This window comes from Eschrichtius robustus, chromosome 14 (genome assembly GCF_028021215.1).
Source record: "Eschrichtius robustus isolate mEscRob2 chromosome 14, mEscRob2.pri, whole genome shotgun sequence".
Classification (NCBI taxonomy): Eukaryota; Metazoa; Chordata; class Mammalia; order Artiodactyla; family Eschrichtiidae; genus Eschrichtius; species Eschrichtius robustus.
In genome coordinates, this window is record NC_090837.1 from 11,793,934 (window position 1) to 11,807,688 (window position 13,755).

Here is a 13,755-nt window from a genome sequence, read left to right on the forward strand (position 1 = left end):
TTATTTATAGCTCTGTCACATGTCTTGACTTTAAACATTTTTTTTGTTTATGCTGCTAAATTTACCATCATGCTAATACCAAGTACAGTAATAAGGCACTGAAGATGCTCAGATCCAGTGAGGTCGCAAAAATTTTTCCATCTGCTGTGGAAAGTGCCAGGCTGCCCCCTGGTGGGGAGATGGGGAACTACATCTCTGGGTTCCTACTCTCAAAGTCCTGTGATCCTTCTGACCCCAAGCCCAGGAGACCTTATTTTGTACGGGACAGTGCAGGGGCCCATGTTGGGCTCAGCTTGGATGTGCTATATCCAGGAGCCCAGTGTTTATTCACTTGAAGATGGGATTTCTTTGGACTTTTTGCAGTTCAGCTCTGCATGGACTTGAATTGAGGGTGACCTAAAAATAAATTAGGACACCTGGCAGGGTGAGGACATACCAAAGCCCTTTACTAATTGTGTTTCACAACCTTGACCTCTAGATGGTTTAGACTCTCCACTTCAGCAGAGTGTTATGGTGCAGAGGGCGCGGAACTGGAAATCAGAGCCCGAGTTCAAATCCCGACCCTCCTGCGTCTTTAGTTATGAGCTTGGACACAGTTCCCAAGCCTCTCAGCATCAGTTTCCCCATCTGCAGAAGTTGGTAATAACAATCCAACACCCACTTCAGCATTGTCATGATGCGCTTATAAAGCAGTATCTTTAGAACCATTTTGGAAAATAATTTGGTTAGTGACGCAGGGGGATTAAGATCAATCCCTGAAAATTCCTCAAGTGGAGGTCAGGGCCTCCCACACCTCGTGTGGGGAAGGGTCAGTTTTTTTCTTTCCTGGTACTTTGGAGCCAATACTCTTATAAAATATGATAAAAATGACTTACTAGAAAAATGAAATGGACCCAAAACCCCAAACAAAATAGAAGCCTCACTTTAAAACTATCAGATTCAACAGACATAAAATTGCCCTGTCAAATAGCCATTAAAGTGTCTAACTGCTCTCAATTTCTGTCCTTAACTGAAGGGGGCTGGCCTTCAGGGCCTTCCTGGCACTTGGATAGTCCTGTCTTAGGGCAGGTGCGGGGGTGGGGTGGGTGTGTGTGTGTGTAATTAATCTCGTATTCCCCCCACCCACCCGCCAGCTCTTTGTATTTAGAAAGTACCTAAATAAACTTAAATGAACGAATGAGAAGTCTTACTTCTCTTAGGATAAATGTAGAACTCACCCATCTTAGTCGTCCTGTGGTCTTGGAACATTGCTTTGTAAGAGGCTGTTCTCGTAATTTTGCATCCTTGGTGCCTGTGCTGAACCCTGGCTGCCCTTCTGCTCTGACTCCTGTCCTCTGCCTCTTGATTGTGTTTGCACGGCTGTCTCGTCTGGCCCACTGGGAGCCCCTTCAGGCCTGGACTGGGGCAGCCTGCTCTTTGGATACCCTGGGCCTTGATGAGGACTCCTCCCTCAGAGCTGCTTGGTAAAGGCCTGCTGTGCAGATGAGCCCACAGCCCTTAAAGGGTGCTGCTGGCAGGGGTGCTGCACCCCAGCTTCCAGAACTGGTTTTTGGCCCTGATTTTGTTGCCGAAGGATCTGGATGCTTAAGCTTGTCTGAGAAACAAACTGCCTTCGTTATGTAATTCAGACAGTAGATGGATGTTTCTCATGCTTGCCTGATGCTCAGAACCATTGGGGTGCTTGCGTTTCTATGGATTCCTGGGCTTTCTCCAGATTCCCTGAATCGGAATTTCTAGGGCATGGGTCTGGAAGTTTGATTTTTTTAGCAAACACTTCCAGGTGATTTTTATGGTCAGGAAATTAGGGAAAGAGGGAACTACCTTGTAAAATATTCTAGTGCCTTAGGAGAGCTACTTAAGCTCCATGGCCCTCAGTTTCCTCATCTGTAAAATGGGGATATGTATGTGTGTGTATTTATATATAGATATTTATATATACTATATAGATATATTTAAAATTTATTTAATGAAATGGCTAACATTGTGAATGACCCACATCTCTATTGTTGGCAAGTGTCTGATTTTCATGACATTTGTGACTAATCGTTATATAGATAATTCAAGCTTATAGAAAAATTCCAAGATACACATGCACAGAGATGCAGAGATAACAACCCAGAGATGCAGCTGCTAACATTTTGGAGCATTGCCTTCTAGTCTTGTGTGTGCGCGTGTGCCTATACATACGTGCAGTTTATATTCAGAAAATGGGATTATACTGTTCCCGTTGTGTTGTTGCACTTGGCGGTGGATCATAACATTCTTTGTGCGTCAATAAATAAGAGCTTGTTAGACTTGGGTTCATACCTTGATTCATGCACTTAGTAGTTCGGTGACCTTGGGCAAGTTATTTAACCTTTCTGAGCCTTGATTTTCTCAGTTGTGGAGTGGGGCAGTGACTGGACCTATGCTGCAATGTCACTGTGAGGATTAAATCGATAATTCATAAAAAGTGCTTATCACGGCACGTGGCTCAGAGAGAGCCCCTGTTAGCTGACAGCTGTGACCATCCTGCAGCACCAGCCCTGGGGACCTGGTGGAAAGAGCTGCTCATCCCCAGGGTCCCCATTTGGGAAGTGCCGCTCCATCTCTGCCCAGTCCAACTTCACGTTCTGGGCAGTTTTCTGGGGTTTTGCCTGCTCGGACTAGCCATGTTCTGGTCCGGAAAGGTGATCTGTATTCCTCTTTGACTCAAGGGGAAGCCCTGGACCTGTGGCTGCCCCCTCGCACTCCATCTGCTTCCTACACCCATCTGTCTCCTCCATTCTGATGCATCATAGTGGGGATGCCCCTTGATTCTGGCTTCTGGGCAGGTGTAGGTCCAGTCTCTGGGTGACCCTGGAAACTCCTCCCCAGAATCCAAACATTCCTTCAACAAATAGTTAGGACACGGTGTTTTGTGAGGGGTGGGGTGGGGTGGGGCTCAGCCTGTCTTCTGCACAGACATTATCTCATGAGATGCCTCAGCAGGCATGTGAGCAAAGGTGATATATGCCCATTTCACAGATGAGAAAGTAGAGGCCCAGGGAGCTGATATGACTTGCCCAAGCCTCAGAACTGGAATTCAGAAATGCACTTCTCCCACAATACCTAGTAGGCTTTCCAAAATGAGTGAGACTGTCTCCCTGCCCTTGAGGGGTTGATAGCCAACTTTTGGATTTCCTATTTGGTGGGAAGGACCTGTGAACAACTCAGAGTGCAGCATCCTGGTAAAGAGAGGGAGCTTTGGGATCCTACCCTAGCTTTGTGGATCCAGGCAAGTGATTTAACGTTTTTGATGCCTCAGTTTTCTCGTTCCCAGAATGGGCTCAGAACACCGGCTTCAGCTAGCATTGCTGTGTGGATTTAAAAACAAACAAACACATTCAAAGCACTTATCTCACAGCGCCGGCACACTGTGAGTATTCAGTGAACGGTGGCTGCGTGATCATGGCCATTATTCCCCGGAATGCTTTATGGTAACTGACAAAGATACCCCCAGCAGACATCCCAGAGATGCTCGCATCATGGGCTTTTGACCCTGGTATCAAAAGAATGCCTCATGCAGAAGATTAAAAAGAAAGAGGTAGTATGAAAAAGTATGAAAAAACAGGGAGAGATCCTGGAGGCTTACTACCAAGTGAAAAAAGTATGATACAATTTATGTGAAAAAAACCACAACCCTACCCATCAAACCACACTGCAGAGTTTCTACATGTATGTACATATATGTGAAAGTACATAGGAAAAGGTCTGGAAAGAAGGGCACCAAACGAACCTCAATAGTTACCCCCATTATCTTCAGGGAGAAGGAGGCCAGCATTAGTGGGAGTAGTGGTCACAGGGAGCTTTGGCTTTATCTGAAGTGTTCTAGCTTCTTCTTTACAAAGAAAATATATGAATGTGTTTATTAAATAAGTAAAGTAAATTAAAATAAAGTTAATCCTTTCTGCAGTATTGGGGCTTTGGAATCAGACTTGGGTTTGAATCCTAGCTCTCTACTGAAGTTGTGTGATGGTGAGCAAATGACTTAATTTCTCTGGGCATCATTTCTTCATCTGTAAAATGTAGATCTTGATAGCACCTAGCTCTGGGGGATGTGAGGATATATTAACATGATGCATGTAAGAGCACACGGAAGTGCTCAGTAATGGTACTTTTATTTTTATCGTTATGCTTATTTCATTTACTCTTCCAAATCTGAAAAGGGCTCCTTAATCCTTTAAGACGCCTGTGTCTTCATTACTCACCAATTATAATGCAAGGAAAACAGTAATAAATTTTACAATAGCGTATGTACAAATAAAATGCCAGAGAAGAATCGATAAGGACTTGCTGGAGAAGGTGACATCTGAGATGGGCTTTGGAGAGAAAGTCAGATTTTCATGAGTTGATGGGGTGGTATATCAATTAGCTATGGGTTCCACTAATGCTGCATAACAAACAATCACAAAACCTTAGTTGTATACAATGTAAACTTTTATTGGTTCACTGCAGATTAGTGGCTCTTCTGATCTTGACTGGGCTCACTCATAGCCAACCCCAGGCAACAATTTGCTTTTGGCTGAGCTAGGATGGCTTTGGCTTGGATGTCTGTGAAAACTTGACTTTGCTCTGCGTAGTTTCTCATCCTTCAGTGACTAGCTGACCAGCCTGGGCACATTCTCATGGAGATTCAAGAGAGCAAGCAGAAACACACAAGGCCTCTTTCTATTGGCGGAGGCAAGTCGCACTGGTTGGGTGCTGGCACCGATTCTGCCTGTTTAGTGAGTTAACTGCAAAGTCATATCACAAAGGATGTGGAGACAGGAGGGGTAAAGGATTCAGGTCGTCTTTACAATCTACCACAGGTGGATGTGGAAAGGACTTTTAGGTAGGAGGAGCCTGAGCAAATGCATAGAGAGGTGACATTGAGGTGACGTGTTTGGGGAATTGCATGGAAATGAGAGGCAAGGAGAATAATGGAGTTGAGATGAATCCCAAATAATAGTCAAAAGAGTTTGAACATTATTCTATAGGACAGTGTTGCCCAAACTCATCAGTTTGTATCACCATCATACTTTTTGTCATATCTGTGTATTTTGCTATCAACCAAACCTAATTTTCTAAAAACATACATGTATCTAAAAATAAAGCTTAGTACAACTATTGTAATGGAAAACTAGTATCACTTGCCGTAAATGGAAGACAATCAAGAAAATAAATACAATGAAAATGTATCATTAAGTTGTTAAATACTGTTACTGGCCCAGGGCTGTGAGTCTGTGTCCTGCTGTCTGTTATAAAGAGAGATTAGCCAGTGTTAGGTGTTAAAGACATAATATCACTGAATTGAGACTGTCTCTTTGATATATAATTAGATGGCTGCAGGGAGATTAGGACAGGAAAGAATGTGCTCATTATGGGACCCAATGTTGTTTAATGCCATGCCTGGGTACCACCCCAAGTTATCAGTGGTACCCACACTTGGGAAATGCTACTCTTCAAGCATGGGTGTTTGAGCAGTGACATGGTTCCATCACTCCTGCTAAATGTCCATCGACAGATGAATGGATAAAGATGTGGTACATGTTCACAATGGAATACTACTTACAGCCGTAAAAAAGAATGAAATAATGCCATTTGCAGCTACATGGATGAACTTAGAGATGATCATACTAAGTGATGTAAGTCAGAGAAAGACAAAACCATATGATATCACTTATATGTGGAATCTAAAATACGACACAAATGAATATATCTACGAAACAGAAACAGACTCACAGACATAGAGAACAGACTTGTGGTTGCCAAGGCGGAGGGAGTTGGGGATGGACTGGGAGTTTGGGGTTAGCAGATGCAAACCATTATATGTAGAATGGATAACAACAAGGTCCTACTGTATAGCACAGGGAACTATATTCAGTATCCTGTGGTGAACCATAATGGAAAATAATTTTTACAAGAATGTATATATATATATATATATATATATATATATATATGTATATATATATATATATATATATATGTATATATGTGTGAGTATATATATATATATATATATATGTATAACTGAATCACTTTGCTATGCAGCAGAAATTAACACAACATTGTAAGTCAACTATACTTCATATTTTGAAAAAAAAATGTTGAAACTTCCAAATCAAATTGCTCTCTGGTGGCATTCTCAATGGTTTCTCACATTCTCACTGACATTGGATAGCATCAGCGTTAAAAAATATTGCTAACCCTATCCAAACATTTCTTTCCATTGATAAGCAGCTAATGCATATCCATCGTATTTTTTAAGATCACTACAGATGTGCAAACAGGAAAAAAATAGGTCACCCGTAATCTTAATTTTGTTATATACCCTCCCAAGGCTTTTTGCATCTATACTCATATAGTTTTATAAAGCTTTTAATACATTATTTATACATTGCAAATATTATACATATTTTGTACATCTTTAAATGGTATGCCACTATATGAATACATTGTAATTTATTTACATCAGCTCTTATCACTGAAGAGTTGGATTGTTTCCAATCTTTCATGGCTATTATCCACTTGGAGCAAGGCTTCATGAATATCCTTAATTATTTCTTTAGGATAAAGCCCTAGAGCAGCACTGTCCCTTAGAAGTATAATGAGGGTGACAGATGTGAACCAAATGTATAATTTAAAATTTTCTAGTAGCCATATTAATAAAGAAACAGCTGAAATTCATTTTAATAATATATTTTATCTAACCCAGTGTATCCAAAATATTATCATCGAAACATGTAATCCATGTAAGAATATTAATGAGATATTTTATGTTATTTTTTTCCTATCAAGTCTTTGAAATCCAATGTGTATTTTACACATACAGCACATCTCAATTCAGACACTAAAATGTCAAAGTTAAAGTAAAATGTAGCTCTATCAAAACGATAAGTTTATGTTTAACAGAAAAATACTGTACGTGGCTTCCATTTTCAAATTTAAATTAAATAAAATTTAAAATTCCATTCCTTAATCACCCTATAGCAATACCCTAAATATTCAGTTAGCCACATGTAGCTGGTGAAATGACCATTTTGGACATTTGACACTGAGGTTAAATCAGTTTCACTCATGTCCGCTTCTCAACGTGTGAAACCAGAGCAGAGTTGGGGGTGGTGCCTGGATAAAGGATTTGAGAATCCGTCGGCAAACATCAATATCTGAAACAACAACAACAAGGCATGCCATATGATCCAGCAATCCCACTCCTAGGCATATATCTAGAGAAAACCATAATTTGAAAAGATATGTGCACCCCAGTGTTCATAAGCAGCAGAGTTTACAATAGCGAAAATATGGACAGCAGTAAAATAGCAGTAAAATAGTTAAAACAAGTCGTAAAATAAAACAACAGACAGACATGAGAGTTCTATAGATGTCTTAGTTGAGAGCCCAGCTTTGAAGTCTCAGTAGGTCAGACCCTATTCATTCAGAAATAAGCTAGAGAAAAAACATATTCTTTTTGACATTTTCTATTCTAACACTCGAAGTTGAGATTCTAAATGAAAAGCATTCTAGGTACATTAGCATAAGGTGATTTTTGTGCCGTTATTGCAATAGAATGTGGGCTTATCAAGAATGGCAACTTTGGGACTTCCCTGGCAGTCCAGTGGTTAAGACTCCATGCTTCCACTGCAGGGGGCACGGGTTCGATCCCTGGTTGGGGAACTAGGAACCCACATGCTGCACGGCATGGCCAAAAAATAAATAAATTTTAAAAATCTCCTTTAAAAAAAAAAGAGAATGGCAACTTTCTCTTTACTAGTAAGGTGAATAAAATTAACGTTAACTTAAACACCAGTTTTCTGATTTCTTCCGGTGGGCTTCAGTGTCAGGTGAGCTCTCCCAGATGGCAGCAGGGATGCCCCGGCAGCTCCTGGCTTCGCTGGCGCCCTCCTGGCAATTCCAGTGAGAGGTGGGAGCTGTCCTCTGAGTGCTCGGGAAGAGTTGATGGGGAGGTTTCTCGGCGGCCCAGCCTGGCTTGCTTGTTACTCCTGCTCCAAATGCTGCAGCCAGGCCTGGGTCACATGCCCACCCTGCAGCCCGGTGGCGGTGGGGTAGGTGGGTGAAGCCAGCCTCACCTCAACCATCTGAACTGGGAGCCAGAGAAGGAAGGTTCCCCAAAAGAAAGCTGAAATAGTCTTTGTGTGGAGACCAGCTAGACAGAAACAGATGCCCACTGCTGTCATGCCCTGCTCCAAATTATGTGATCCTAGAATTCCGGGACTGCCTTCTTGATAAATATTGGTTGGCAGGTGCTTTAAAGTGTCAAAGGCATTTGTATAACTAAGGATTTTTATTTTTGTTTCATTGAATTATCTTTATTAGATAGCTTTTAAATCACAAACATGATAACATGCTTTAAGTAACTATTGAAACAAAGCAAAAATATATAAAGAAATACAACCGTTTTTTTTCTCACCCCATCTGTAGAGCTTCCCCATCCCAACTTAGCAGGCTGGGGTGTGTCTTCCACACTTTTTTCTCTGCTCATGCACACCTATTGCCTTTCTTTTGTTAATGTTGTTAGTTTTTACATAATAGGCAATTAAAAAAAAAACTTTCCTTTTTCATGGCATGGCATCCCTCTAGAAGCATGGGTTCAGGTCCATCTCATTTTATTTTATTTTTTAAATTTATTTTTTGCCCACACCATGCGGCATGCGGATCTTAGTTCCTGGATGAGGGATCGGACCTGTGCCCCCTGCGGTGGAAGTGTGGAGTCTTAACCACTGGACCACCAGGGAAGTCCCGGGGTCCACCTCACTTTAAGAATATTTGTTAATTTATGAATACTTGCATGTGACTTAAGATGGAAATAGTAAGAAAGGGGTTAAACAAAATGTTCCTCTCACCGCTGTCCCCCTCCCGCCCTCTTTCCTTCCCTAGAAGATTAGGGATCTTTCCAGAGAGCGTCTGCATTTACAAAGATACACAAATGTCAACATTTCCCACATGAATGAGAGAGGATTTATGTTTGTTTATCAGCATATCTTGCCGTAGTACACAGCACACTTCCCCTTTTTGTTTTACAGCTGCACAGAGTTCCGCTGTGTGCGTGTATCCTCATTTATGATGAGTCTCCTACCGATGGCCCCTCAGGGTGTTTGCAGTCTTTTGCCATTGCAAACAGAACCGTAGGAAATATCCTTCTCCACAGTCACTTGGCACAGGTTGGGGTGTCTGTAGGAGGAGTTCCTACAAGTGCAACTGTGAAGGTCAGAGGACTGGTGCAGCGGAGATGTGGATGGATACAGTCCAAACCCCGCGCCCCACTACACGGGTACAAGGCACGCCTTCCTCCCCAGCAGAATCTTGGAACCTGCCTGTTTGCCCATCTTCAACAACACAGTTGGGACATGAGTGGGAACTGGGTCTCACTGCAGTTGAACCGGTCTTTAAAACACGGAGCTGGGGTGCGGAGGGGACATTGGGGAGATACTTGCCTCTCCTCCTTGTGGCAGTGCCTCTGAGATGTGTCCTCTGTTCTCTGTGTCTCCGCAGAGCAAGCTGGTGAAGTACTTCAGCCGGCAGCTGTCCTGCAAAAAGAAGGTAGCCCTGCAGGAACGCAATGCCGAGCTGGACGGCTTCCCCCAGCTCCGGCACTGGTTCCGGATCGTCGACGTGCGGAAGGAAGTCCTGGAGGTGACTGGAGGCGACCCCTGCCCTCTGCCCCTTACTGGCCGGCAGCCAGCCCCGTCAGGCAGTGGGTTTTTGGCTGTGTCTGGCTCATAGTAGGACTTAAATACGTGTTGGATGAAGGCACGGAGCACCTCTGATGCTGTCTGAATGGGGTCATTAAGAATGTGGTTCTAGGGACTTCCCTGGCGGTCCAGTGGTTAAGAATCCAGGCTTAGGTTCGATCCCTGGATGGGGAACTAAGATCCCACATGCTGTGAGGTGTGGCCAAAAAAAAAAAAAAAAGAGTGTGGATCTAGAGTCAGATAGACACTCTTTCAGCTCTGCCACTTAAGGACTCAGTCTCCTGGGCCAAATCACTTTAGCTCTTAGACCAGTGCTGTCCAGCAGAATGTTCTACTATGGTGGAAATATTTCATATCTGTGCTGCCTGATGCGGTAGCCACCAGCCACATGTAGCTACTGAGCACTTGAATTGTGGTTAGTGCATGTGACTGAGGAACTCAATTTTTAATTGTATTTAATGTTCGTTAATGTGGCCAGTGGCCACCATACTGGGCAGCATATCTTAGGACATTGGTTTTCTCATCTGTTCAATGGGGTAATGGTTGTCTCCTCTTCTTAAGTAGTTGGCATGATAAAATGAGATGATCTGTGTAAAATGTTCAGCCCATAGTCTGGAACCTAATAGTACCCAGGAAATGTCAACTTATTATTATTGTTGTTGCTGTTACTGAAAACTTTGGAAGTAATAGGTTTTCTAGTGACAAAACCAGAACACCTGTTGTCTTGTGTCCACGCTCCAGGAGTGGATCACATCCTTAAGGTTTCAAGGATGGTGAGATTTCCTTACCCTCTGGGATCTTGGGTCCTCCCTGTTTTTAGTGACTGGGTGGAAACTTTCCTAATAAAATCAGCTCTCATTCATTGAATCTTCAGTGCCAGGCATAGTACTGACGGTTTTACACGCAGAATCTCAACTCTTGAGACTGTTCAGACCCTCACAACGACCTTTTGAGGTAGGTATGACTTTTACCCCATTGTACAGGGCAGGAAACTGAGGCTAGAAGATGGAGGGAGTTGCCCTGCTCGTGAGTGGGCGGGGCTAGCAGGAAAACCCAGCTCAGATGGACTCCAGAGTGTGAGGTGGGAAGCACGGTGCTTCCTCCTCGTTTTCCTGTTGGGGGGGGCCTCCCTGAGCTGGGGAGAGGGCATTCTGGGTGCCCCCCTCACCTGCAGGACCAAGTGCCATTTTTCAAGGCACCCCCTGCTTCCTGCTCGAAGAGGCCTGGAAGATCCTTTTCTCTTTTTTAGACCTTGTTCCCAGTGTGATCTTGCCTGAACCCGCCACATCTAACCGTCCTGAGCTGGGGACACAGAACCCCTACATTCCCCTCTCCCCCGCCCCCCCATCTTGCGCATACGCACCAGATGGTGTAGGAGTCTCTGTTTCTTAATATCATTCCCAGGATGGCGGTTTCGCGTGAATATCCTTAAAATGAAAGGTCCCATAAAAGTACAGACAGTACATTTTATTTGCATGGCTCCATACACTTTTCAGAGGCTTTCGGGACCATTTATTTATCAACTGAGGCGAATAAGACCGAGACAAACCTTCAGGGGTTGAAAACTAGTGGTCCTCTGCTGTATCTTGTATCTGCCGCACAGATATTTTTTGTTTGTCTTCAAAATTATTTTTGATCCAGTATTTAAAAGTTGAAAGAGTCTGCATAAAAAACTCAGATCTTCGGCTTCTCTCGAAGAATCGGAATTGCTGACCACACAGAACTGAATTCCTGTCTGGTGTCGGTAAACCGAATTCTGCTGCCCCTTAGGATCCCGCAGGCTAGTTCTCAGCTTTGCTCATTTACATTTACCTGGCCTGCAGGTGCCTGAGCTCTGGCTCTTATCTTAGTCTATGAGAATCGAGTCCAAGGCCACCAACCAGGCGGTGTGGACAGAGCTGGGTTTCCAACTCTCTGTCTGCAGCTCACGCGTGTGTCCACCAGATGGCCCCCTTCTGTGGAAGAACCAGCAGTATGGAGAAAGCTCCTAAGTGAGACTGCCTGGGTTCACACTTACTCACAGTGTGACCCTGGGTGATGGTCTGACTTCTCTGAATGCCAGTGTCCTAGTTCCAGACTGATGATGGTGGTAAAAGTACCTGCTTTATGTGGTCTTTGTGACCTTTAAAGAAAATCCATGAAAAGCACTTAAAACAGTGTTCTATTTCAATTATTATTATTATTATGAATAAATCGAACAGAAGTGCATCTCCTCTTTTGGCCCAAGCTAGTTAAAGCCTTCTCCATTTTTTTCTGTCATTCTTCTGTGATTTGTGTGTGTGTGTGAACTGTCAACTTCAGTGTAAATTGAGTATTTTGGAGGGTAAATTATAGGATTAAAATGCACAAGTGAATCTTGCAGCAAAGAGGAGAATTCTTTTATGTTGTGAATCATCCCTTCTAAATGTAATTCATTTCATACTTTCAGATCCTGGTCCATCACCTTTCTTAATGTGGACTTCCCTGTAACAGTCCCTATTTGAGAAAGCTTCTATGTGACTCATTATTGTTCTTTCTCTGCCCCTGACCTAGTGAGTTGGAGAGGCACTGATTGGGTTTCGGCTTTTGCCCGGCAGCTTTTTTTTTTTTTTTTACATAGAATTTTTGTGTGGATGCAGTTTTCATCTTTCTGACTGCCAGATTAAGGCGGGGGCGGGGTGGGGCAGGGTGGTGTCTCATTTGGTTGTAATACACAGATATGGCCACAAGAGGGCGGAAGTACTCCACAATATTGCCTTAGAATCTCCATTCTTTGCTATCTAAAACTCCTATTTTAATAATAGTAATAATAATAATAATAAATGTAAAATGTTGGTTACCAATAAGTGCTATAATGTGAAGGCTATTTTTTTGTAGATGCATAAATATAGAAGTTTGACCAGTTTCCAGGTGTGTCCATATTATGGTGTATAGGGACACACTGCTTCGGGGAAGGGAGGGGATGGTTGCTGGCGGTGGTGAAGGGACGCCTGACCAACACAGTTATAGCCGGCAATCCTACCTTTCCTCCAGCCCATCTCTTCAGCGGTGTCCCTTTCCCCACTCCATGCTATACTCCACTTTGTCTTAGACTGCAAAGTCTTGCCCCGTCGGGCTCAGACACAAATCCCGTTTGATTGACAGCACTGAACCACCCACAGGGTTCCAGCCCCCCTTTCCCCTTAGGGTTCCTGAACCCCGGATCTGAGCCCTAGAATGTGTGGCTGGGAAAGAAGAAGAAGAAAAGGGAAAGGAGACCAGCCATCAGGAGACTGGGGCTGTCCAGTTTTCTCTGCTCTTATTAGTTCACCCTGGATTTGGGACAAATCATTGCAGTCCAAGCCGGGCAGGAGGCATGGAAGGCCTTCCAAGATGAGTAAATTGGAGCCCTGCCTATAAGGAGTTCAGAAACTGCATGGGGAGACAGGTAATTAACTGCTACCATTTACAGAGCTCCGACTATGTGCTAAACATACCTGCTACCTTACAGAGCACATGAGCTTAAGATTCCCACTTTTCAGGTGAGTAAAGTGAGGCTCAGAGAGGTTAAGTGATTTGCCCGGGATCATCTAGCTAATGAGTGGCAAAGCTGAGATTCAAACCCAGGCCTGTCTGACCGGAGTCAGGAGACCCAACCATTATGCCAAGCCGACATCCACCGAGAGCCTGGCGTTCCTCTAGGTACCACTAGGGGGCGATATGGAGGCCTCCTCTAGGGGCGCTTCCGGTCTGTTTACCCTCCTTCTCTCTTCCCTCCGCTAGGAGATCACCCCGGGCCAGCTGAGTCTGGAGGACCTCTTGGAGATGACGGACGAGCAGGTGTGTGAGACCGTGGAGAAATACGGGGCCAACCGGGAGGAGTGTGCCCGCCTCAATGCCTCCCTCTCCTGCCTCCGGAACGTCCACATGTCAGGTGAGCAGCCCCAGGGGGATGGAAACGCGTCCCCAACGTGTGCCGCCATTCCTCCGGGCTCCTGTGTCCGCACCTGCAGGCCAGGATGAGGCAGAGCCAGCTCTGGATGGTGCGTACCGCTCATGAGCAGAGGGAAGAGGGGCCTGGAAT

The 13,755-nt window shown here is 44.1% G+C and overlaps 1 protein-coding gene across 1 annotated transcript in view; it reads left to right on the forward strand.

Moving 5' to 3' along the window:
- The window catches only part of KSR2 (kinase suppressor of ras 2), a 391,791-nt gene that overhangs the window by 64,992 nt on the left and 313,044 nt on the right, over nt 1-13,755 (forward strand). The window contains exons 2-3 of the mRNA XM_068563176.1: nt 9,514-9,654; nt 13,455-13,605. Of these exons, the coding sequence (XP_068419277.1) occupies nt 9,514-9,654; nt 13,455-13,605 (292 nt within the window). The remainder of the gene's footprint in view (nt 1-9,513; nt 9,655-13,454; nt 13,606-13,755) is intronic.